The sequence below is a fragment of the Phacochoerus africanus genome, chromosome 1 (assembly GCF_016906955.1).
Source record: "Phacochoerus africanus isolate WHEZ1 chromosome 1, ROS_Pafr_v1, whole genome shotgun sequence".
NCBI classification, from domain to species: domain Eukaryota; kingdom Metazoa; phylum Chordata; class Mammalia; order Artiodactyla; family Suidae; genus Phacochoerus; species Phacochoerus africanus.
The window spans coordinates 253,737,479-253,764,968 of NC_062544.1; the positions used below are offsets into that span (position 1 = coordinate 253,737,479).

Sequence of the window (27,490 nt, forward strand, 5' to 3'; positions counted from 1 at the left end):
TATTTCCAGGGTATTATATGCCAGAAGAAATTTGGTGATTCTCAGGTACTCAACTGAGGGGAAGAATTATCTGAAGGGGGAAAAGAAAAGGCAGTCAAAAAGCACAGAGTTATATGTCAAGAGTACGGTTCTCTACCTCTAGAAGTTTTGTGATCCTCCCAGAATCCTGGGGAAGGGCAGTACCATAGGAAGTTCCACTTCTGGATCTTCTGACTTCTTGGAAAGAGACTGGGTGCTTCTTTGATATGAGAGAAGTCCCCAAGCTTCCATCATGACAAGACAACTTTGCATTCTAAGTCTCTGTAAACTCTACATGATCTGAAGCTTGAAGCTTAAAAACAAACATTGTTTGATGAAGGAGGGTGTTTATTTGCTTTAAGGAAGTGATATTCCAAATACTTAGCGTACAAGATGAGGGATATGCATTCAGGTGGGAAGTGACTGACATCTACATATGGGCCAGTGCTGGCCTTATACTAGATCGGATATTGCATCTCTAAATCCATCCAGGACCTTACCTCACTGCTCAGTGAGGCCTTATGGCAGGGCTTGCCTCAAGTGTGACCCGTGTTCTTCAGCACATTGGCATCCTCATCAAAGGCTCCATGTCGTAAGTTGGAATAATTTCAGCCATGCATAAGAAAATTATGTACTAAACTCAAAAACTCTACAGAATTGAGGTGGCTAAGTGCTGATGACGAGAAGCACTTTAAGTTAAAGAGTCAGGAATATTTGAAGGAGGCTGACATTTAAGAATTTTATGTGAGGATTATTACATTAGAAAAAGAAAGGTTGTTGGGCTTGAAATAAATACAGAGTTTGTGCTCCAGATGCAGTGACCTTAGTTAATGTTTGATCGCCTGTGCTGAGTGTGTGTTTGCAGTTCATATTAAACTGTGCATCACTCATCGTTTCTTTTCCATATCTCGATTTAAATTTTTCTGCTGGTTTTGAGTCTACGGACAAATAGAATCTTTTGCATTTGTCAATATGATGATGTGTTTCAGCCTGTTAATAGTAAAATACCCATTTAAATATTTGCTTTTAAATTGTGTCAAGTTACTCAAACTTGATAATCAGAAGTCTTAGAAAATGCTTTAATAAAAAATTTATGCAAGCAGGAAACACGCCCTTAAACATACTAAAACTAGAATAATAAGTACACATTGCTTTAGGGGTACCTAACCCTTGAGCCTAGCAAAGTCTAGGTTATGGCAGGAAATGATACATCAAAAGGAAGAATGAGTTAATATGTTAAGATTTAAAAACTTTAATATTACTTTTTGAGGTAGAAGCCTTCAAATTTTTATTCATTTTGTGATCCAAGTGGCCTATATTTTTTAACTATGCAATCTTTTGGTGAGACTATTGGAGGAAACATTATCTATAGATACTCTGAACAGTATATTGAGTAATGGTCTTAATATATGTTATCTTTTCATGTTCAAATTGTAAATTTATGTTTCCTCACACTAATACATTTGGAGTCCTTAAGGTCTCAGGTCTGTCCTATAGTCTTTCCCAGTTGTCCTTCTGGGCTTTACAACCCTAGTCAATCCCAAATTCTAATCCTAAATTTCACATGAGTATTATTTGCCTTGAATGATTATTAATGATAATTTCTATTATGAAATTTCCTTGAGCTATTGATTTAGAACATTATTTGGTAACCTATAAGTCTAATTTAATCTAGAGAATCACCCACAGAGCTATGAGCAGAGAACTTCTGAACCCAGCTGTTGAACCAGGAAATTGATTCTCAAATGTGATCCCTCAGCCAGCAGCATCCACATCACTTAGGAACTTGTTAGACATGCAGACATGCAAATTATAAGGCCACACTTCAGATATATTGAACCCCAAAACTCTGAGGGTGGAGTACAACAGTCTGTTTTAACTGGCTCAGTCTCCTTTAACAAGTGATTCTGACATGAGTGAAAGCTTGAGAATCGTTGAACTGCAGAACTCTCAATGTGCAGTTCTGAGCTTGATAGAGAAGCAAATAATTATCAAGCTGGTGATGATGGGATATTTTTGGTCCTATCCTGAGGCCTATATAGAGAACAAACTATTTTCAGTAAGTATTTAATTAAAATTAATTCTATCTTGTAGACTCAGGTATAAGGTCATAGAGGATTAAAATAAAAAATGAGTAATTTGGTTCTAAATGTATGCTCCTTAGATATAAATAATTTGCCTTAGAGCTGTTTATCATTATTAATATTACTTTACTTTCAATTGTTTTCAGGAATAAAGTCTCATGACATTTCACATGACATAAATTTCCGCAAAATGTGTCTTTCAACTCTTATTGTTTTGCCTTCTGTGTTTTTCTAAAGCAAATTTCATTTAAAATAAAAAAAAATTAGTTTTATTTAATATTTTACACCACTCATTGGATGTTTAATTTTTATTTACTATTTTTATTTGCATACACCCACGATTATTTCCCACAGTTATATCCAGCTATACCTTAATTGTAGTTCCTTCTTTCTTAACTAAAGGTTTAATGCTAAGTTTATGAGAATAGATCCAAATCTAATAATTTTTCTGACTGTTTTGTTCCTGGACCTTAATTTTCCTATGGAGAAAAGCTTATCTCATTCATTATTTTTGGAAAACCATTTTAGGGGTAAATTGATTTTATTAGAAAAAATCTTTCATATGCCTGCCATACTGTAGAAGTGGTTAGTTTGGTTGGTATCCATTTTTTGAATGGAAAGAAGCAAGACTATTTAATAAAGGAATAAGAAGGAGGAGAATGCAGGGATGAACACTGATTGAAGCCAGAATCAAGGAGATAAAAGACTGGCGGTGGTCTGGCTGAAGAGGGATTTATATGGGGAGATAATCATCCAATGAAAAAAATATGAAGTCGTTTCTCACACATAAGCCCCTTTCAATGCTAACCCTCTCTCTCCCTTATGAATTCTTTAGAATCTTCTACCATTGCTCAAGATTGTTGGTAGAATGGATTTTCTTTTTGAACATATATGACGATGTTCCAAATTTTTCTTCCAACGTTGGAGTTTGGCAGGAGAAATGTACCTGCAGTGGAAGTTAACACCTGAATTGCTATGAGATGAGGTGTGCTAATCAAATGAAGCTCTTGAAAATAATAGAGAGAATGTTTTTATAATGTACAATTAAAAATATGTGTGTCAGAGGCACAATGAAAGGAAAATGTGATTTCAAGGTATTTCTCTTTGTACAAATGTTAAAACATTACTTGTTTAAATCTTAACTATAAGCTAAAGAACAATTTCAATCAATATTCAAAAACTAATATTCAAAAAATTTTACATTACTGAAAACACTGTTTACATAAATCTGCATATGAAAATTTCCCATGTAATTGAAGTTTCACTTTCTATTTTTTCTTTGTCTTTTTGAGGGCCACATCTGTGGCATATGAGGGTTCCCAGAGTAGGGGTCTAATCGGAGCTGTAGCTGCTGGCCTATGCCAGGGCCACAGCAATGCCAGATCCCAGCCGCGTCTGCAACCTACACCACAGCTCACAGCAATGCTGGATCCTTAACCCACTGAGCGAGGCCAGGGATCGAACCCACAACCTCATGGTTCCTAATCAGATTCATTTCCGCTGCACCACGATGGGAACTCTGAAGTTTCACTTTCAGAGTAACAAAGTCTTATTTATAGTTTAATTTTTAGATGATCCTATATTATATATTTTACTGTTCATTTTAGTGTACTGTTACTCATTTTAACCTTTTCTGGATGAAATACGACTGTCATTCTGAACACTAATTTTGAGTTCAGCATTGAGCAGGGCCTCCATTAAGTGCTTAGTTCATATTTAATGAATGAATGAATGAACTAATGAACTGTGCCCTTTATTTTCAAATCTAACTAACCAGGAAAAGATCTGCTGCTTGTCTTAAGTTTATTAATTATTTTAAGTGATTAGCTTAAAAAGAAACGCAGTAATTGTAAAAAGTGTTATACTACCTAGATATTCATATTTCAAGATTTTTTTTTTTAATTTTTCTCTCTAATTATACCCTAAATTGTTTGCTTTGGAAAGGGATGTCACACCATAAGCAGGTGAAATACATTTGATGTTTTAGGGGCAGGAGAATATAATAACATAGAGCCTGTTGAGCTGCTTCTGAAAATAAAATGCCTTTAAATATTTTCAGATTATTTTCTGATGAGGAGTAGAGAAATATTTTGAAGGACTCTTTATTTAAATGTTTCTTACCCCTAATCTACTCATAAAATTCAGACTGGCAGAGAGTGAAGAACCTAGAGCTAATGGGGTGAAAGTATTGGTGTGAAAAGAGGAAATTATGACATAAAACAAACTTCATATTGTTTTTCTTATCTTTTCAGTTGAAAAATGTCATTTCATAGCACTACAGTGCATAGCATCATAGGGCTGCTTAATTTTTTTTTAAACAGTGAAATATTTTAGGCATAAGCAAATAGGGAAAATGTAATAATCATCTCTGTGTACACCACCAAAAAAATAAAACGTTGCAGACATTATTAAAACTTCCTGTGTTCCCTTTCCTTTGCCCAATGGAAATGACAGTAGATTTGATATTTGAAACTCTCATTTTTCTTTTGAGATTTTTACTACATATGTATGTGTCTATTTTATACAATACTGTTTTGCATGTTTCTTGAACTTGATATAAATGGTATTTTTATTACCCTTTAACATGAACTTTCATATTTTGGCTATTCCTATATAGTGATATATATATATATATATAATGTTACTTAATGAATTTATTACATTTATAGTTGTGCAATGATGTAGCATTTCCATCCCACACCCCCAGCACATCCCTCCTCTCCCAACCTCTCTCTTTTGGAAACCATAAGTTTTTCAAAGTCTGCGAGTCAGTATCTGTTCTGCAAAGAAGTTCATTGTGTCATTTTTTCAGATTCCACGTCAGTGATAGCATTTGATGTTGTTGTCTCACTGTATGACTGACTTCACTTAGCATGGTAATTTCTAGGTCCATCCGTGTTGCTAAAAATGCTGTTATTTTGTTCCTTTTAATGTCTGAGTAATATTCCATTGTGTATATGTACCACATCTTCTTGATCCACTCCTCTGTCAATGGACATTTAGGTTGTTTCCATGTCTTGGCTGTTGTATGTAGTGCTGCAATGAACATTGGAGTACACGTGTCTTTTCGAGTCATGGTTTTCTCTGGATAGATGCCCAGGAGTGGGATTGCTGGATCAAATGGTAGTTCTATTTTTAGTTTTCTGAGGAATCTCCATACTGTTTTCCACAGTGGTTGCACCAATTTACATTCCCACCAACAGTGTAATAGCGTTAAGAGTGAGCTTGAGCATCATTGTGTTATGTTTATTGGCCTTTCACGTGTCTTCCTCTGAATATCTTTGTTGATTTCTCTATTGATTTGTTTTCTTTTTTTATTGATTTATAAATCTTCATATATTTTGGATGCTTTTTCTTGATATATTCATTAGCAATATATTCTTTCAATGGGTAGTTTGTCTTATTCTATCTACCTATCTATCTATCTATCTATATATGAATAAAATTCTGTAATTTTAGTGGACAAATTCGTTAGGCTTTTCCTTAAGGTTTTTTTTTGTGTGTGTTGCTTTAAAAAAGCTTTAAATCCAAGATTATAAATATATTCTCCTATATTTTATTACAAGAATTTTATAGTTTTGTCTGTCATATTTAAACATTATGCTCAGATGATTCTTTGGTATATTATAAGGTAGAGATCCATTTCATTTTTTTTTTTGTAAGGATAACCAATCGTCCCAACATCACTTTTTAAACAGTGTGTCCTTTAGTCACTGATTTTTAATGCCGTCTTTATTACATGTTAAATTTCCTCGTGTGGATGGATCTGTTGTTGTTATTTTTGGCTTTCTTCTGGCATCTGCAATCTCCCTCTCCTTTACCTCTTGTATTTCATAACCTTCTGCCATTCTTGTTTGAGGCATTTTTTTAGATTTTAACTCTGTCACACACTTGCGGATTTGGATAATATGATTTTAATTATTTTTCACCATGTTTTATATACCATGAGAAATATCTAATTGCCTAGAATAGATTTTTATTTTTTTAATATTATCTCTCTTTGTTGACAGTGTTTCTTAAAAAAGAACGCATCATCTATTTATTGATGGAAGTATTAGAGTTGAAAGTTCAATGGAAAATGTGTTATAATCTCAGTTTTAAGATGCAAAAGGCAAACTTTTAAATACGCTTCTTAAAAATAAGAATAACCTGATTTTTCTAAATGGCTAGTAGAATATTTTGTTTAGCACCTTAGAAAACAATGTTTTTTAGTCAATTTGATTCTGTGTTAGTAGGCAGTATATTATGCTTTGATTGAAATTCATTAACTATTTGTCCTATTATGCTTTTTTTTTTTTTTTTTTAACAGCCACACCTGCAGCATATGGAAGTTCCCAGGCTAGGGTTTGAATTGGAGCTGCAGCTGCAGGCCTATGGCACAGCCATGGCAATATCAGATCTGAGCTGCATGCACCTGTGACCTATGCTGCAGCTTGCAGCAAAGCCAGATCCTTAACCCAGTGAGCAAGGCCAGGGATCAAACCCACTTCCTCAAGGACACTGTATTGGTTTCTTAACCTACTGAGTCAAAGTGGGAACTCTCTTATCCTGCTGTTGTTAACTGATCTTCATTATTTTTTCAGATGATTGGAATCCATTTTCATACCCATATAAAAAACTGGATTTTGGAAAATGGGAGCTGTATATCCCACCGAAGCAGAATAGATCTGTCCTAGTACCTCATGGATCCAAATTAAAGGTATTTCCCTTCCTTCAGTTTTTATTTGAATTTACTGCTTTCTTTATGTTCTTTATGCAAAGTCTGATTTAAAATATTAGAATGTAAACCGATATGTAATAATTATGGGAGAAACAGTATAAATTTTAAAATAGAAGAAAGAAGTCATCAACACATTGAAATGTGTTAGACTGGAACTGTTTGGTTGATAAAATACTGAAAGTTGTATTATTATCAACTTTGGAAACCTTATCTAAGGATGATTGAATAATTCTAAAAGTTTAGCATGGGAAGCAAAGTTTAATTAAAAATAATGAAACCTCTCTTTATTTTTAAATTTTTTTTAATTTTTATTTTATTTTTTTGTCTTTTATGGCTGCACCAGCGGCATATGGAGGTTTCCAGGCTAGGGGTCGCATCAGAGCTGTAGCCGCTGGCCTGCGCCAGAGCCACAGTAACACAGGATCTGAGCTGTATCTGTGACCTACACCACAGCTCACAGAAATGCGGGATCCTTAACCCACTGAGGAAGGCCAGGGATTGAACCGGCATCCTCATGGATGCTAGTTGGGTTCGTTAACTACGAAGCCATGTTGGGAACTCCAAGACCTTTCTTTAAATTAGCAAAAGTAGAGAAAATTTTTCTGTAGAGACAGACTTGATATGATTGATTTTGTGGTAAGTTGCATGAATGTGGAAGGCAGTACTGTGTTGGAGACCCATACCTTTTGGGGATATGATTTTCCTGGTCTCTTTCTAGTCTTTGATATCAGGGCTTTTACTTTTGTTGTCCTCCTTGGTTAAGGCCCTTGGATTCATCTAGGGATCTGCCTCTCCTTTGCTGTCTGCTTTGGCTGACCATGCTGTTCTGCATTCAGGGTGTGCAGAGTCAATACAGCTGCCCTCATCTGTCTCCTCAAGAGAAGCTTTTAGGAGGGATCCCCAAATCTGGATTACAGATTACAGATTTGATTACTTGAGAGGCAGTTTAAATTCCTTGAATATTTACTTGATTTTTATCTCATGCTAATCAATGCTATAATATTTCCCTGCCCCTCGTATCTCTTTCCCTTCTTTGGACATGTGATAGCATTCATAGCATTTATCCTGATAAATCCTATGATTGAATTATTATGGGTTTACTGGCATTTGGTATTTAAGAGTATTAACTAGAGTTACTTAAAGTATATTTAAAATAAGAAAAAAATCATGGTATGTTTACTTTGCCTTTTTTTTTTTTTACAAATAATGAAATTATAAATGTATCTGAAAACACTGAAATATTGCCACACATAATATGGTTACCAGAAGAGCAATATTGTCTGGAATAAAGAGACATTTTAACATGGGATGGCAGCCAAGGTTCTTCTTAATCTGTAGTGAAAAGGAGAAAAAGTAGCTATAGTATTCAATACGAGGGATTTACATTTAATATAAATAATCCCTTTTCCAAGTCAGTATAAGCTTCATGAGAGTAGGGGCCTTTTCTGTTTTGTTTGCTAATACTATATATTCGCATTTCTTAGAAGAGTGTCTGCCTCAGAGTAGGCACTCAGGAAATATTTATTGAATGTTAAAGCCATTTTGAGGCCCTGTCTTTGAAGGAATAAACCACAGAGCTTGATTTCTCTGTGGTCTATAAGGCTTGATTTTAGGAAACTGAGAGGCAAGGTGACTATTATAGTCCTAGTTGCTTTGTTCTTAGCACCATTTGTTTTGTTATGTTTTGTTTTTAAGAACTGAATTTACTAATATTTTAAAAGGCTGCAGAATTTTTTTCGTCTTCTTGAATTAGAAAATTTTATGGGGTCTAACACCTTACCTCGTCTTTGCATTAAATGGTTAATGGAATTTTTTTTTTTTGCTAATTTTTTAAATTGAAGTATAGTTGATTTACAATATTATATTAGTTTCAGGTGTACAACATAGTGATTTGGTATTTTTATAGATTATATTTCATTTAAAGTTATGACAAAATGATGGCTGTATTTCCCTGGGCAGTATAACATATCCTTGTTGCTCATTTGTTTTGCATGTAATACTTTGTTTTTCTTAATCATAAATGCCTATCTCCTTGCTTCCTTCTCCCCTGTCCACACTGGTAACCACTATTTATTCATCATGTTAATTTTTTGTTTGTTTGTTGTTTTATACAGTGAAGGAATTAATTTTCATTTTTTTATATATTGGGAAAACAATTACTAGGAATGAGTGATTATTGATGTATATATAGGAAATGATGATAGGCATTTACCTCGACCATCCAATTTCAAGTCTTTTATACTTTCTGCTATGGTCTGAATATTTGTGCCTCCCTCCAAATCATATGTTGAAATCCTAATTCCTTATATGATGGTACTAGTACTTGGGACTTTAGGAGATGCTTAAGTCAGTCATGAAGGTGTAGCCATCTGAAAAGGATTAGTGCCCATATGAGGGAGGCTTCAGAGTGATTCGTGGCCCCCTCCACCAAATGAAGATACAGTAAGAAATGTGCAGCCTGGAGGAGGGCCCTCACCAGATCATGGTGGCAGCTGATCTTGAATTTCCAGCCTCTAGAACTGTGAGATGTCAGTTTTGGTTGTTTGTAAGCCACTGAGTCTCTGGTATTTTGCTATAGCAGCCCATTTGGACTAAGGTACTTTTGATGCCATTCTCTGTCCTATGCTTTCTTTCATAAATTTATTTGATGCAGATGTAATGAAATAATTTAAAAAGCATCTTTTACTGTTTTATGTGGCCTTAAAAATCTCTCACAGTAAATAAACATACAACAAATATCAAAGCTAACTGTTGTGTAATCTTTCTTCATTATTCTATAAAGATTTTAGTGAAGATAAATTTATTGGAAACTTAGGACCAAAATATCACTCATAATATTTGGATGTTTCAAATTTGGGGAAACATTTAGATTCTATTATAGTGTCAATATGGTGATATAATTAGTTTTTCATTTATAGGAAATGATGTATGAGATTTTCTTTGGGGGACAGGGTAGGGTTATATTCTCTATACAAAAACCAGTAAGTTGGAGTTCCCATTGTGGCTCAGCAAGTTAAGGACCTGACATAGGCTCCAGAGGATGCAGGTTTGATCCCTGGCCTCCCAGTGGGTTAAGGATCTGGCATTGCCACAAGCTGTAGCATAGGTCACCGATGCAGCTTGGGTCAGTGTTGCTGTGGCTGTGGTATAGGTCAGCAGCTGCAACTCTGAGTTGATCCATAGCGTAGAAACTTCCATATGCTGCAAGTGTGGCCATAAAAAGAAGAAAAAAAAATCACCAACTTGTGGTTTTTGGCCTTTCAATCTGAAATTGTCCCTAGGTAGTCTACCACAGTAATTAAAATTCTCGTTTTAAATTGAACTTGAAAATTTATTTCAGTCTACAAGGAATTGACCTTTATAACTCACTTGTGGATGTTTCTCTTATGAATTATGTGGTAATCATTGACAAAAAAGAATATTACCTACCATTGAAATAAAGCTTTGTTTTCTCTGCAAAACACCTGTTTTTTTTCCAATGGAACACTTTGGAAAAAGATACCTAATTACTTGTATGGTGATGTAAATGCCTCTTTTCTGTGTTTTTAAGTAAGTTTACCAAACAAAATATTTTTTATTTATTTATTTTTTTTATCTTTTCTAGGGCCACACCCACGGCATATGGAGGTTTCCAGGCTAGGGGTTGAATTGGAGCTGTAGCCACCGGCCTACACCAGAGCCACAGCAACGTGGGATCTGAACCATGTCTGCGACCTACACCACAGCTCATGGCAACTCCAGATCCTTAACCCACTGAGCGAGGCCAGGGATCGAACCCGTAACCTCATGGTTCCTAGTCGGATTCATTAACCACTGAGCCATGATGGGAACAAAATATTTTAAAAATAAAGTAATATAATAAGGTGATATTCAAGGCTATAAAAATATAAGGAAAGAACAGAAGTCTGTGTTCCTGAGGAATAAATAGTCATATATTGCTCGTGTCTTTAATACTTCTTCTTTTGAATGCATAGCCAAATTAATTATGTAAAGGTATTTTTTGTTCCTTATTTTAAGGGATACACTTTTAATAACAATTCTATTATAAAAAAAATTCTCAAGGTGTTTCATAGGAATTTAACATAATTATTTAGGTTCTGCCGTTTGTCAAGTGCTGTCCTTGTTCCGTGATGCTTGAACTGAATTATAGTATATATGTGGGATGTGTGTGTGTTTTAAAAATAAAGTGCTGTTGGAGCAAAATATTAGTGAACAGTTTATTCATTCTGTGATAGTAACAGGGGAAATAACAGAAGGGCAGTGACATTCAAGCACACTTGGTAACATGTTTAGAAGTTGCCCAGAGAGATAGAAAGATGAAGGCTGTTTTAACTAGGGTGTACTGCATGAATAAAAGTGTGTGTATTGATTGAAGTTCCAACAGGAAGCAACAGCATACTGAAAATAGGACAGTTTAACAGTTTTGTTTATTTTTTTCTTTCCACCTCCGAAAGGCTGTTTTCAAAGTTGAAGATGCGAGGGATCTGCTCTAGAGTTCAAAGGAGAGTGGGGTGAGGGGACTTAGCAATACCCAGACTAACCTTGCCTAGGCCACAAGGAACATGGGATCGATTACTAGAACCCAAAGGGAGACCGAATCAGCCATCTTGAGAGGAGCACTGAGTTTTGGTGACAGATGTGGTTAATTCATGACTACCTTGCAGGGAAGGAGCCAGGGGAATAAGGAAACAAATACTCTGATCTCTCACTCTTCTTCCTTTCTCTGACCTCTTCCTGTGGTTCCGCATTGCCCAGTCCAATAAAAAGCCAGAGTTCTGGGAAATATGGTCCACATCAATTAGCCTCCTGGGGCAGAAAGCCAATGATAAGTGGATCTGACTGACTAGTAAAATGGGGCTCAGGAGGTCAGTGAAAGAGTCCAGGTCAAGAGAAGTGAGAGTTCCAGGGAAAGTAAACCTGAAAGGTGGGTTGGAGGCAAACTGAAGAATTCCTTTCTTTTCTTCTGATTTCCGTTTTCTTTTCTTAAAAATTATTTCTATTAATATCCATTTGACTAGCAATGACAATCAGGATTGTCTTCTTTTAGGAAGGTCCCTGGTGGCCTAGCAGTTAAAGGATCCACCCTTGTCACTGAGATCTGGGTTCGATCCCTGGCTCAGGAACTTCTACTGCTATGGATAGGGCCCCAAAAAAAGAAAATTTTTTGTTTGTTTCTAGAGCTGCACCTGCAGCATATGGAAGTTTCCCGGCTAGGGGTCCAATCAGAGCTCCAAATTGGAGCCAAGTTTACAACATATGCAGGATCCTTAACGCACAGAGTGAGGCCAGGGATTGAACCCACATCCTTATGGTTGCTAGTTGGACTCTTAACCTGCTGAGCCACACTGGGAATGCCACGCATTGTCTTCTTTGAAGTGTTTATTTAGGATGTTTATGTACTTTAACTTTTCTTTGCCAAATCAGTAACAAAATGGATTAGAATAGAGGTTTCTTGATACCAGACCTTGAACCTTTTCAAAGGGTTGTATAATAGTGATCTTTAGAGCTAAAATAACAAAATGCTGTATTCTGGGCAGTGTAAACAACAGAAATTTAATTTCTCACAGTTCTGAAGGCTGGAAGTCTGAGATCAGCCAGCATGGTTGGGTTCCAGTGAGCATTATTTTCCTGGCTTAAAGATGGCTGCCTTCTTGCTGTGTCCTCACATGGCAAGAATCTTATCATCAGGCCCCCAGGCTTATGTCTTCCATTTAAACCTAATTTTCTCCCAAATGCCCTGTCTCAACATACCATCACAGTGGGGGTTAGGGCTTCAACAATGAACTTGGAAGGGGGCACATTTCAATTCAGAGCAGATCCTATTTCTTTCTGAAATATATTTAGATGATATACAATTGATGAATAGAAAAGAGTCATGGAACCTAACACCCACATTTACAATTTTCTCAGATGAGACGCATGAAAGAAATTAGAGATTACTTTACATTCATATTTAATTTGATCCTTATGGTAACACTGTGAAATAAGATACTGTTATTACATATCATTTCATGATGAGTATACTGAAGTTTAGAGAGGTTAAGTAGATGGTATTATTGCCTGGGCTTGCATTCTGGCTTGGCTAATAGCACAGTCTGTCCTCCTATCCATAATGCCACTACTGGACAGGTTAAGGGTTCACAGAGAAAAAATGGGGGGGAAGAAAGTGATAACAGAGGAAGTAGAACTTGAGCCTTGTCTCAGATTTAACACACCATTTTATACCATATTTGGTTTTGCTTTTTTTGTGGAGACTATCACCTTCATTTTTCAGGGTGTTAAGTATTGAAGTGACCTTCCCTGAACATCAAAAGGAGATAGTTGGTTTATAGAAAGAGTTTGGGTTTTAGAGGATAAGAGATCAAATTTATCATGTAAAATTAAACAATTATTGAGAGTTAGAATGAAATTGCTAGGCAGAAGGATGCCATTGGGCAGGGATGTGGCATGTTACAATGTTAGTATCTAAATATTTAGTTAAGAAGATTACTCTCACAAGCACTTTATCCTTTATTTCTGGAATATTTTCTTATGTTATTTTTTTGCCCATTTCTTTCTCTCCACATTTTTGTCCACTGTTTCAGGAAATTCTAACCTTTTGATATCTAATCTCCTATATTTTCTTTTTGTCAGGTTGCCCATCATTTTGACTTTCTGTTACACTTTCAGAAATTACTTATCTTCCATCTGCTTTTATTTAATTAATCACATTAAAAACATTTCTAATGACATGCTTATGTTCTCTACCTTTTATCATTGATTCCATCATTGTTAAATGCCCAAAGATACATTTATCTTTTTGAAAATATTATAGATGTTTTAGTTTTCCCCAAGTTTTCTTCTTATTCCCTCATCCTGTCACTATTTTTTCAGGCTTTTTTCCCCTGTGTTTTTAAAAATTCCTTGTTTTTTTGCATTGCAGGCTGTCTTGAAATGACTGGTGATCCATGGTTATATAATCGTATTTTAGAATGAGTTAGGAAAAGGCAGTTGAAAATTCTGTTCCCAGTGAACTTTGTTCCTGGTGATCGTCACTGTTGGGTAGTCAGAAAGTGGGCCAGCCTTTATGTTGATGACAATAAGTGAAAGCTTTTTTCTGAAAAAAAATTTTTAATTTTTCCAGCCAGAGGTGGATCTTACAGTCTCTTACAAGGAGTGGGTAGAAGGGATATGGAGTGGAGGAATGTATGTGAGGCAGCTGGCATCCATGGATAAGGACAGGGAAAGTGGATAAAGGTCTTAACTTTCAGTAAGACACTGAATCCCTAGTTTTCACCTATGTGATTCACTTATGCCATCTGCTGTGCTCATTGTTTCTGGATTTGGGCCTTCCTACTTCAGTGTTTCTCAGAGAGTGAAACTCTGATCTCCCATTGGAGGGGTAAGAGGTGACATTTTGAAGGGATACACATTCATCTGTACGGGTTAGGGAGAAGGCTTGGCTCAAGAGCCTACAGCCCTCTTATTTGATACTGCATCTTTTTTTTTTTTTTTTCTTTTTTAGGGCTGTACCTGTGGCTTATGTAAGTTCCCAAGCTAGGGGTCAAATTGGAGCTACAGCTGCCAGCCTATACCACAGCCACAGCAACATAAGATCCCTTAACCCACTGAGCTGAGTGAGACCAGGGATTGAACTCACACCCTCATGAATACTGGTTGGGTTTGTTTCCACTGAGCCACAACAGGAACTCCTTGACATTGCATCTTACCTTCTACCAGTACCAGGAGCCTCGAGATGCCCAGTCTCCTAGGGTTTCCGTAAAGCAAATTGACCAGCTCTCTTCAGGTTCTTCTTAAAGAGCAGATTTTAATTTTTGCCTGTCTACTTAGTTTCTTACCCCTCCTACTACTTTCTAAGTTCCAAAACATTGTTCAATTTCTGTTCTCTTGTTGCCTCCTTTTCTTTCTCTGTTAATACTTTTTGCATTGCTTTGCTGTTATGTATTTCAATGGAAGTTTGGTAGGTTTGTCATTTTAAAGTCATACTTCTTAAAAACCCTTTTTATTTTTTAAATTTTTATATTATTTTTTTTCTTTTTATGGCTGCACCTACCACATATGGAAATTCCAGGGATAGGGGGCAAATTGGAGCTACAGCTGCAGGTCTGCACCACAGCGATAGTGAGGCTGGACCTGATCTGCATCTGTGACCTGTGCCACTGCTTGTTCCAAAGCTGGATCATTAACCACTGAGAGAGGCCAGGAGTTGATCCTGCATCCTCCTGGACACTATGAAGGGTTCTTAATCCGCTGAGCCACAATGGGAACCCAGGTTAAACACCCTTGTTTAAATAAAAGAAGAAAAAGTGCACCTATTGGATAGAAGAATATTTTATAATTCTGGGGTCTCAATTAGGTATTACATTCCTATCATATGCTGTGATTATAAAATTTTGGTCTGACTGATAATGTCTTACTTGTGATATATTTACATATTATTATATGTGATAAAGATTTTCTTGTCTGTGACCCACAGAAAATTATTTACTCCCTTCATCTATTACCTGGTTCAACTTAATCAACCTTTAAGACTCTGAAACATCTAATTGTGGGAGAATGTGTAGTTAAAATTAGATGCACTTTCCCTTACCACAAAGCTTATAATTTTTTGTGTTTGCAAAATACAACATGAATGTTAATGAACCTAAATAACCTACTAGGAAATGGTCTTCCTCTGTAGATGAGGCTAAAGTCTTTTTAATTTCATTCATTTTTCTTTTCTTTTCCTCCTGAAGCTCTCTAGAATGTGAGTAGGAAACACGAATTAAATGTGTAAATTTCCAAAGCAGTCTATTTGCCAATCTGTAGCATAACTCTGCCTACAGGGTGGGTGAGGTTGAAAGTGGGTGTGTTTCCTTCTATTTTGAGCTTGCATCACATTAATTTCTTTTACAAATTTTGCTCTTTTTGTTTCTTAATATCTTAGCACATATTTACTTCTATATTTTCTGCACTTGGCATATTGCACTGTCTTTTCTGGATACATGTGAAGAAATAAAATATATGCACTTTGAATTTATTGTTCACTTAGAAACTCACCGTAAAATGAGTCACTTGAGCATTCTGTAGCTGGCAAGGTAGTAGAGAAAGAAACTTTTTTTTTTTTTTAAAGAAGTTTTTAACGGAAAAGTGGAAGTAAATTAATAGAATATGTGATTATTATTTTTTAAATTGGTTAATTCCCTTCATTTTTGGTTAAATATTAATGGGGTCCAGAAGGGACCTAAGAGAGAAGATGACAGAAAGAGGACAAGGATTGGAGGTTCTTAGGAAACTGGAAAGATTGAGGAGAATAAAGGTCACAGGTTGAATAGTTAGTTAGGGAATGATTATGAGGAGAGATGCATTTTAAGCTTGGTCTTGAGAGAGTTAGTGGGTATAGGTTAATGATTGATGGTCAGAGAATAAAAGAATATAAAGTCAGGCAAGACTGTACAGGAGTTAACCAGTTCTATGTTGGAGACAATGGTCAGTTTGACTTGTATTGACTTATGAAGCTGTCAGATATATAAGGAAACTAAATAGTGAATCTATTTTAGATTTTACTTTAAAAGCATGCAGGGCAATACAGTTGCTAAATTTTGATAAAGGTTCTTTTTGCTTCTTCTTAAATCTTACATTTCTAACTTTAAAAAAAGATAATTTTTAATAATGAACAATTTATTTATTTATTTATTTATTTATTATTATTATTATTATTTTTTTAGGACTGCACCATGGCATATGGAAGTTCCAAGGCTAGGGGTTAAATCAGAGCTACAGCTGCCAGCCACAGCCACAGCAACACTAGATCCCAGCCACGTCTGCAACCTACACCACAGCTCATGGTAGCATCAGATCCCCGACCCACTGAGAGAGGCCAGGGATCAAACCCCATCCTGATGGATACTAGTTGAGGTTTCCACTGCACCACAAAGGGAACTGAACAATTTATTCTTTAACTTTTTTTTTTTTTACTTTTTTTCTAGGGCTTTGAGCCTTAATGATCTCATTTTTTTTTTTCCTCACAAATGTTCATACTTCTCTTCTAGAGCATATAAAAATGCTGAAGTAATCTCATTTTCAGTTAACAAAAATTAGTTGCTGTTAATGGACCCTGAGTGTTCTCTTTTTCTTTTATATATTGTAAAGATTCACAGACAGAGCTTTACTACCATGTGCATGTGCTCTTTCTGTATCCACACTTGATTTCAATCCTCCCCTACTCTAATTTGATAATAAAAAATAAAATAAAATAGTACAGATAGCCGGATGGTGATAATTTACATTTAAGATTTATGAATGAAGCAGTATAAATCTCATTTACCATTCTGAATCATTTGAACCATGTATTCACATTAGTATTTCATATAAATTTATAGATGATAGGGAGTTCCCGTCGTGGCGCAGTGGTTAACAAATCTGACTAGGAACCATGAAGTTGTGGGTTCGGTCCCTGCCCTTGCTCAGTGGGTTAACGATCCGGCGTTGCCGTGAGCTGTGGTGTAGGTCACAGACGTGGCTCGGATCCCTCGTTGCTGTGGCTCTGGTGTAGGCTGGTGGCTACAGCTCCAATTTGACCCCTAGCCTGGGAACCTCCATATGCTGTGGGAGCAGCCCAAGAAATAGCTAAAAAGACAAAAAAAAAAAAAATTTATAGATGAGTTCCACTGTGCCATGGCCTATGATAGGATCTCCGTCTTCTGCAGTTCCTGAGTGATCATTTCTAGTTATGCCACAGATAAAGTACATTCTTTTGCTCTGTACCACCTGCCAACTCAAACTTGTCATAAATCATTTTGCAGCTTACTTGTTAACACTTTCTTTTCCTATGGCACATCCTGTAGAAATTCTTTTTGCCAGGACTTGAGATCTTATGTATTTGTCTAGGATTAAAGTTTATATATTACTATATATATATGTGTGTGTGTATATATATATATATATGCATATATGTATAATTTATATTGATAGTTAAATACATAGATTTATATTTATAATTTTATTATATATGGTTTTGTCTTATATCCAGTGTTGCTGATAAAAATCCTGATAATTTGATTCTTACTCCTTTGAATGTAATCACCCTTTTCTCATGGAAGTCACTCAGATTTTCTCTTTATCCTTGATGTTCTAAAAATTTTACTGCCCTCTGCCCTAATAAAGGATTTCACATTTTACTCGTTTCTCAAAATAGTCTTATTCTCATACCGCATCTTCCCCTTGGTTCTCATTTTTTTCCCACACATTTTCATATTTTAGCCATAATCATCCTTCTAAAATTTGAAATCTGCTCATATTATCTTTCTACTTTAAAACCTTTGTGATAAACTCTCCCCACCTCCAATTTGGTTATGTAGCCAGAGTTTCCAAACTGTGTGTCAGGAAGCTGATCTGATCAGTTTTCAGATTCCCCAGTGCTCACCTGAAATAAGGAGATTCCTTTTCTGTTTTATAGCTGGGCTCCCATGTACAGTTATGTCTCAATAATGATTTCTCTGTTTTGAAAGAACTGGACAACATTAGCCTCTAGGATGAATTCCATATTCCTTAGCTTACCATACAAAGTCCTTCATGCTCCGGCCTTTGAATTCCTCTCCAGCTTTGTCTTTATCCTTGTCTCAGTCTGTTTGAGTTGCTATTGATAAAGTACCATAGACTGAGTGCCTTATAAACAACAGAAATGTATTTCTTCCAGTTCTGGAGGCTAGAAGTATGAGATGATGGTGCCAGCATGGTCGAGTTCTAGTGAGGGTTCTTCTCTAGGTCTCAGACTGCCAGCTTCTCATTGTCAACTTCTCTTCACATAGTAGAGAAAGAACAGAGGGAGGAAACAGACTCTCTAGTGACTCTAGTAGGGGCAATAATCCCATTCCTGAGAGTTCCACCCTCTTGACCTCACCTAATGCTCGTTACCTCCTAAAGGCCCCACCTTGTAGTACCATTGGACTGCGCAGCTGGGATTCAACATATAAAATTTGGGAGGATGCAAACATTCAGTCCATGATAATAAAGCATACGGTCCACACTGAATTATTTGCTATTGCTTAAATGCTGTTCTGGTCATGTCTCAGCAAATGCAAAGACAGCATGCTTTTATGTGGAATGGCTTTCCCCTGTTTCAGTAATCTGACAAACTCTTGGATCTTTGATACAGACTTTATGTGCCACTATTTTTGGTGAAGTTTTCATAATCCCAAACTCCACTTTCTACTCCGCAAGCCTCTCTAGAGCCTGTTTCCACCATAGTCACTGTAATGATATATACTTATGGGTTGTGAACTTTCTAAGGACCGGGTCAGTATCTTGGTCATCTTTGTGTCTCTGGAACCTAGTAATGTTTGAGTCATGGAAGCTATTCTATAAATGTTTATTGACTGCATAGATGAAAGGGTTAGGATCAGGGAAGTGCATTTGCCACTGTCGGAAATACTTTTGCATATGCACATTATATAGAAAGTGAAAGAAATTTATAAGGTGTATTTCAGTAATTTTAAATTTCCTTTGAATTCAGGCATAGAACTGCTGTTTAAGGGAGGAACCCTGTTGATATCAGGGTGAACAATAAATAAAATAATGAAAATAAACAAATATTAGCCTGGAAATCACAGTTCTTTTTAATGAGTCTTTAGCATTTTCTGTGTTACTTTTAAAGCAAAGATCCTTCTTGAGGTACTGTTTAGAGTATTTAATATTAGGAAAAAAAAACTTTGCCTCTCTCCTGAAGATTTGAAATGCTTATTTTTATCTCATGGTTACCCCTTTCTCTTGTCTGTCAGAAAACTTAAAATTAAGTGGACTGTACACTTGTAATAACCATCCAACTCCAGAGCCCTATGCCATTATCTCACCTCCTTGCCCTCCAGCCCTTCTCTCCTTCTGACCATTTTCATTGTAACTGCTGTTTTTTTCTTCTCATTTTATTTTTAAATATTATGTTACATTTAAAATTATAAGCCCCCCCTTTTTTTGTAAGTAAGAAGAATATAAATGAAATGTATTTCAGTCTGTGAATAAGGGCCTGAAATTATTTCAAGTCAGGATCCAAATCCGTTTTAATATTTCTTTAAATCACCTGTGAATAAATGGACAATGTCTAATTCTTTTTCCTTATAGTTCAGAACAGTTAGTTAGGAGGCTACAGAATGGATTTCCTATGCAATGAGCCAGGATTCAGAATATTTAGGCATTTGGATGAGTACCATGAAGAGAGAAAAGTCTAATTATGGGATGATGCCGCTCTTACCCCACATAAATAACTAGATGTTATTTCCTCTGGCTAAAGCACATATCATCTCTGTTTTAGACATTTTCCTCAAGGAAAACTTTCTCTAACTTTAAAGAATATTTACTTTTGAAACAATGAAATGGGAATCTGGGATGTACTGTTGCTATTATGCCTATTTTACCTAAGGTACAATAAATTATGATGAAAGAAAAAAATCATCACTCTCTTTTAGATATATAGATGAAAACTCATCATAGCTTGCATGTATGAAGCCTGATTTCCAAGTTTCCATGGTAGGGCTCAGGATCAGGAATTACTTGGACTATGGAGTTTTGTTTTCCCTTTTAATTTTCGGCGAAAGCCTACTGAGAGTAGGAGGTTGTCGGTGAGAAATCAGTGGCAGTATAGGGGTTGCTTTCTCAAGTCATTATGAATTAAGAGCTAATGGGTAGCTTTCTTTGATAGCTCGTTTATAATTGAGTGCAGATAGATGAAAATCAAACACAAAGGGAACTCAATTTTATCATTAATTTTGACTTTGTTTAACGGATGATTTCTGGGCACCACAGCAGCCTTCCTAATTTGTCTGTGTATGATGAAGAAACTAATCATACACAGCTCAGAGAACAAATAACATACGTTTTCCCGAAAAGGTCACCTTCAGAGATAAGCACAGGAAAAAAACCTCACAAACCTGTTGATTTCTTCTTTTTCTCCTGTGTTTTTTCTGTTTGCCTTCTTTTAAAAATGCAGTATGTAAAATAATTATTTCATAATTTAAAATATTCAGTGATTGACTATCCAAAATGTATAGCCTAAACTAGAGTATAAATAGGTTTGTTTCTTATAAAAAGCTTCCTTTCTTTCTTTTATTTATTAAATAGCCTTTCTATGTGCCAGTTACTATTTCAAGTGTTATGAATATTAATTTATTTAGCCCTCGTAATAATCCTATTGCTAAAGTCCTATTTTCATCATCTCCATTTTTTCAGTTGAGGAACTGAGGCACAGAAAGATTTCATGTTTTGCTAAAAGTCACGTAGCTAGGTGATAGCTGGCAGAGCTGGGGTTCAAACCCAGGAAGTCTGGCTGTAGAAGTTGTGTTCCTAACATAACATTATGTTATGTTGCTGTAATTTTATTAGTTTAATTACAATTTCTGTGACTTCTTGATATCTATGTTTAAAAACACTACCAAGCTTAACCTTTGGCTAAAGTGAGAGACTTTTGTAAATCTTAATATGTTTTTTAGAATACATATTTTCCTATGAGCAAGTGGCAGTGACAGTAATACGTTTGGGAGAACACAGAAAACAACCTGACATTTTTTAATTTTTAGGAATATTTAATATAACATGTACTATACATAGTACAGAAACACATTTGTACACACATTCACACATGTGTATATTAAATATATGTATATATATATTTCAAGCTATGTATTTTATGAAATTATAACTACTAGTAGATGATATCATGACATCAACGTGAGGGCAGCTTACAATGAAGACCCCTCAAAAGGGGGCGTGCACACAAATTGACATAATTTGATCTCATGATATTGCTAGTCATTATTCATGTATGTATATATATATGTGCATGCACATATGTATGTACGCATATATGTAGTTTTATAGCTATGTAAGCCAGAACATCACAAGGCAAAGTAGATTTTACTTTTTAAATCAAGACTAATTCCCATGCCTATTGTGAGCATACATCCACGTTTTACCCTCTCTGGCCAGACCTGTCTCTTTGGCAGCTGAAAAAGGAATGAGGTTCAGAAAGTGAAGTCTGAGTGGCTAGATGAGGCCACACATGATACCTGTGAGGACTTCAGTGGTATTACAGAGTTAGAGGAGTAACAGAGTAAAGTACCACAAAGAAAAGCTGAGGGTAGAGGATGCAAGAAACCTGTTTCTAAAGCTAGTGTGGCTAGACTGAGGAAGGATGAAGAATTCAGAAATGAATGTGATTAAAAAAACAAAATGAGTTCCCGTCATGACGCAGTGGTTAACGAATCCTACTAGGAACTAGGAACCATGAGGTTGCGGGTTCGATCCCAGGCCTTGCTCAGTGGGTTAAGAATCTGGCATTGCCGCGAGCTGTGGTGTTGGTTGCAGATGCAGCTCAGATCCTGCATTGCTGTGGCTCTGGCTTAGACTGGTGGCTACAGCTCCGATTTGACCCCTAGCCTGGGAACCTCCATATGCCATGGGAGCAGCCCTAGAAAAGACAAAAAGACAAAAAAAAAGAAAGAAAAGAAAAAAAGAAAACAAAATGAGGTGTGAGATGAGCCAGGGAAGGTGAGTGCTGGGACCCCACCATGCTATTTCTTTTTTTTTCTTTTTTTTTTTCTTTTTTAAACAAGTGGCCGCACCTGCGGCATATGGAAGTTCCCAGGCCAGGAGTCGAGCCACAGCCACTGTAGAAGCAACACCGAGTAGTTATCTTGTGAGCCACACGGAAGTCCGACCGTGCTATTATTTGGAGTATAATGGGTTTTGCTGGCCCAGGACCACACGTGGTTGACTTGATCTGTTTATTACTCCTTATTAAGGCTGTTTCTTTCTCAGTCATCTTATTAGGTAGGATATTCATTATTTTACTTCGTGAAGGACCAAAATAACAGTGTCTTAATCAATATAGATGATTTGGTCAGATCTTTGTCACATTGGCCATCCTCACTTCAAGGAATGTTGGGAAACGTGGTTTTACCTTTGGGGCCATTTGTCTAGCTAAAACTCAACAGGTTCTGTCATGTTTAAAGGAAAAATGGAGGACTGATTTTGAAATACAATTAACATTTACCATGGCTATTTAAAAGGAACTTGTTAAGTAAATGGGAGAATTAACCTTGTGCTATGAACTTCCCTTTTTTTTATACTTCTCAGATTAACTTTAAATAATGTATCCATCCTTATTTTATGTGTTTCTATGCTATAAAAACACATTGTTTTAAAACTTTTATAATTCATTGTAACTTACAAAAAGTATGGTAATCTTAATAATAAAAAAGAAAAATTGAAGGTTATAGCTGATATTATTAATAATATACACTAAAGGATGTTGCTAATATACACTAAAGGATGTTGGTTAATAATTGTAATCATAATGGCATGCTTTAGATCATTGTAAACACCAACATTAAACAAATAAAATGAAGGTAAAATCCTAAAGCAATCTGGAATTTATTAGGTATTATGTGAGGCTTAAAATTTTGCCACTTTTTAAAGGATGTACAAATTATCATGAAATGCCAGTCTTACTTTTAATGCTATTTTTAGTTTGACAACAATTTCTGCATAAAATAAGTAGGATTTTAATGAAAACATTGCATGTGAATATAGCAGTGTGAGATGTAAAAGCATACTGAGCAGGATCTGCAAATGACAGCAGCTAGGCTCTAAACTGGTTTTCTTTAATAGCAAAACTGATTGCCTCTGTGACAGAGAATTCATAGGACAGCTGGATGGGTAGAGTTGAGATACCTAAAGTTTAAAATGGAGTTCAAAAAGAATGATTGCCTTTCCTTTTTTAACAAAACTAAAGAGATATTGGCTCTAATAATTTTTGTGTGTTCATGGTGGGCATTTTTTAATGCACATACTTAAATCTTCATTCTTAAAAAAAATAAGGTCTGTAGGAATATAAGAAGGAAAGGGCATGAGCCAGCATTTATATTTAAACTCGTAATAATTTTTTTTTTCTTTTGTCCTTTTTAGGGCCGCACTTGCAGCATATGGAGGTTCCCAGGCTAGGGGTCTAATCAGAGCTGTAGCTGCCAGCCTATGTCAGAGCCACAGCAATGCAGATCCAAGCCACGTCTGTGACCTACACCACAGCTCATGGCAAAGCTGGATCCTTATCCCACTGAGCGGGGCCAGGAATTGAACCCACAACCTCATGGTTCCTAGTCAGATTCGTTTCCACTGCGCCACAACTGGAACTCCCTAAACTTGTGATAATTAATGGAAGTAATTTTCAAGATATTTTATACAGTATTAGAAGAGCTTTAGAAAGAAGACTGCTCTTTAAAACCAGTAAATTGGTTAAACATTTTTATGCACAACTGTTAGTAAACTGAATCTTATTAAAATAAGTATATTTTCAAAATCTATCTTTTCAAAAAGGTATTTTAGGGTAAAATAACATATGGGGAGGACAGAAACAACATAAAATGTTTCAGTTGTATCCTTGAGATATATTTTAAACATTCATAATTTTGGTGACTTTAGAATCCGTTTAGGAGACCAGTCCACATACTGGCCTTGGCCTCTCAGTTAGCCCACCTCCTCTGCTCTAGGGATTTTGCCTGCCTCCTGACTCAGTTTCATTAAGTTGCATGGCCCTTAGCCATTCACAGTGGTGATCATACTATAGATATGGCCTTTATTCATAAACTCTCCATTCCTCATGTCTATGCCATTGACTTGCACGTCCCCAAACCCCTGTGTAACAGCTCCCTAAAGCACTAGTTGTCAGACTTTAGCTTGTATCAGAAACATCTGGCAGCCTTATAAAATATATACCCAGGATGTGTGATTCAGTAAGTCTGGGATGAGCTTGAGAATTTGAATTTTCACTAGTTTCCAGTCGATGCCAGTGTTGCTGGTATGGGGACCATACTTGGAGAACTGCTCAAAGGACTCCATTTTTGCTTAGCATCTACCATTGGTAATAATGTTTTAAAAAGACAGAATTGTTTCCTTAAATCTTGTTTCTTTTTCTTTTCTTTCATTGTTAGTTTTGTTTTAATTTGTAGCTCTCAAGGTCCTTTGCAAAAACATGTTGGCTTTATTTTGATTTGTTGTATACAGGTGTTTTAATTCCAATGAGGAAGAATGTGGGCCAGGTGCAATCAAGGGATGTTTGAGCAAGATTTTATATTTTATTTTTTTCAGCAGAGAAATACACCCTCTATTGAAAACTCTCTGTTGAATGCCTTTACAAATTTTCTTTCTCACTACCCAAAGTGTGCTATTTACTTCTCCACATCAAATCACCCTAATCAGTGAAACTTACATCGTGAGAGTTGCAGAGTTCCTTAAAGTCAGAGAAACCTTTCTCAGCCCTTTTCCCCCAATACATGATTAGGATATATGAATTCATGGAGTCACTTCATATTAAATCAGTTCCAGGAGCCTTGCTACAGCAGTTTTTTTAAAAGGCAAAGCATTGGAGAAGTTGGAATAACTATGAAAATGTTTACTAAATTTAGTCTGCTTATTATCTCATTTGTTGGATGTCATGAAAAATTATTTTGTATAGTGAATTGGATAAAAAAGACTTTGAAATATATAAGTTCATTATATGCTATTTATGGCTTTGAGCAAGTTACATAACTGAGGCTTTTGGCTATCCCTCAGTTTGTATTAAAAAAAAAATTCTAACTAATAGGTCTCAAAAATCTTCAAAGAAATAACACTCAAGTAGATTCCAGCTTTCTGATTTTTCCTATTCACAATAAATAAGAAATATAGTGGTCATTTTTTTCTCTCAATACACACTTTGTTATTTAAATTTATTTTCTCTCATAGTACATCTGATAGAACACATTATCTCCTTTGAGAGTACTTCCCAATAACATTATTCAGTGCAGTACCAGTCTTACCTGAATATCTAATATGTACTTGGTACCATGTGACATTCCTCTTGTTCACTCTGCCTATCTGATGGCTTTGACATTATGCTGGTACCAGTACGACCTGTATTTTATTTTATTTTAATTTTATTTTATTGTCTTTTTAGGACTGTACCTGTGGCACATGGAGATTCCCAGGCTAGGGGTCAAATCAAAGCTGAAGCTGCCAGCCTGCACCACAGCCATAGCAACACAGGATCCAAGCCATGTCTGCAACCTACACCACAGCTCACGGCAAGGCCAGGGATTGAACCCATGTCCTCATGGGTGTTAGTCGGATTCGTTAACCCCTGAGCCGCAATAGGACTCCACAACCTGTATTTTCGAGGATACATATCTCTATGTTCTCTTGAGTGGTGGTAATAGTATAGCATATGTAAGCATAGATTCCATCCAGACTGCTTATGTTCACTTGCTGTTTCCAACACCTGCTAATGATGTGACCTTTGGCTATTCATTCTCCTACCTCAGTAGCTTCTTCTAACCTGGGAATAATAATCATACTTACCCGTGGAATTTATGGGAGGGTGAAAGCATTTATAACAGTGCCCAGTACTTAATTAATGCTCTGTAATCTCAACTTTTTTCTTTTCCACAAATATGTGTAGAGGCTATATTTATTTAGCCTTTAATAGTCACATCATTGTAGACTTTGTGAGTACAGGCCAAATATTTTTATAAGTTGTATAATAAGGCAGTATCTGATGAGTCTGTAAATCAGAATTATCTCCCTCCCTACAAAATGTTCTGTTTCCTGAGATTTAACTGATGTGTCATGGGGTTATTCCACCAATGTCTGAAAATTCACAGGAGTGTTTATATAATCTGTGTGCTTTGCCCAGCACTTATGTATGTAAAGAATTTTATGTGCTTCTGAACATTCCTTTTCTGAACCCAGAGTTTATATTTTAAGAATCTTGGAACTATGTATAACATCTCTGTACAACTTTAAAAGAAATCTTAATGAAATGTTATGGGAGAGATCAAGGAGATTGTGAACCAAAATAAAACTTCCACAGTTAAGATGGATAGAGAATCTTTAATGAAGAAAGGACTATTGGAAATGAGAAAAACTTGTTGTTTTGAGACTAATCAAATACAAGGACTGGATGTGAGTAATCAATAAGATCTAATCAATTTGAAAAAGCATATCATAGGAAATAAACTGCGAGCATTGGGATGAACTTCGATACTGTTCTCATACTGCACACGTGTTTTTGTCCATCCGATAACCAAGTGAGTCTTTCAAGTTTTGGTGAAGACAATTCCCATAGTCTTTTCAGTGCCCTCTAACAAATCGCATGAACAAATGTGGCTGTTTTTGCTTATAACTCCTGAAGCTTGTCAACCATTTACCATTTAGTACAGTTATCTTGTGTTTCATGTAATTTCCCAAACATACTATACTGAAATTTGCCTAAAATACATTATTTTAATTTATCATTATTTATATCTAATATATGGATAGAACTTTTTTTAGGCTAATGGTTAATGAGAATGTATTCTAAAAGAAAGATGCCTTTGCAAAAGGATTCATAACTTTAATATATTTTAGCCTCATTACAGAGTAATTCACACACATAAATAGTCTGTTACCAAGCAAATATTTGCTTTCCTTAGACTAAGTGTTTTATATTGTTTATAAATGATCCTAAGTTATTTATGAAGAGAGGGTTTCTACTAGACTTAGAAGGGTAATAATTTAAATTAGACAAATTTTGAAAATAACAAGTATTTGAAAATAAGGATTCCAAATAAAATAATTTATAGTTTAGACTTATCAGACAATTCTGTTTTACTAGCCTAATTAGTTT

The 27,490-nt window shown here is 35.8% G+C and overlaps 1 protein-coding gene across 3 annotated transcripts in view; it reads left to right on the forward strand.

Annotated features, from left to right (window-relative positions):
• The window catches only part of GBE1 (1,4-alpha-glucan branching enzyme 1), a 275,071-nt gene that overhangs the window by 83,062 nt on the left and 164,519 nt on the right, over nt 1-27,490 (forward strand). For all 3 annotated transcript variants that reach the window (XM_047794429.1, XM_047794412.1, XM_047794422.1), the window contains exon 3: nt 6,686-6,801. In XM_047794429.1, the coding sequence (XP_047650385.1) occupies nt 6,686-6,801 (116 nt within the window). The remainder of the gene's footprint in view (nt 1-6,685; nt 6,802-27,490) is intronic.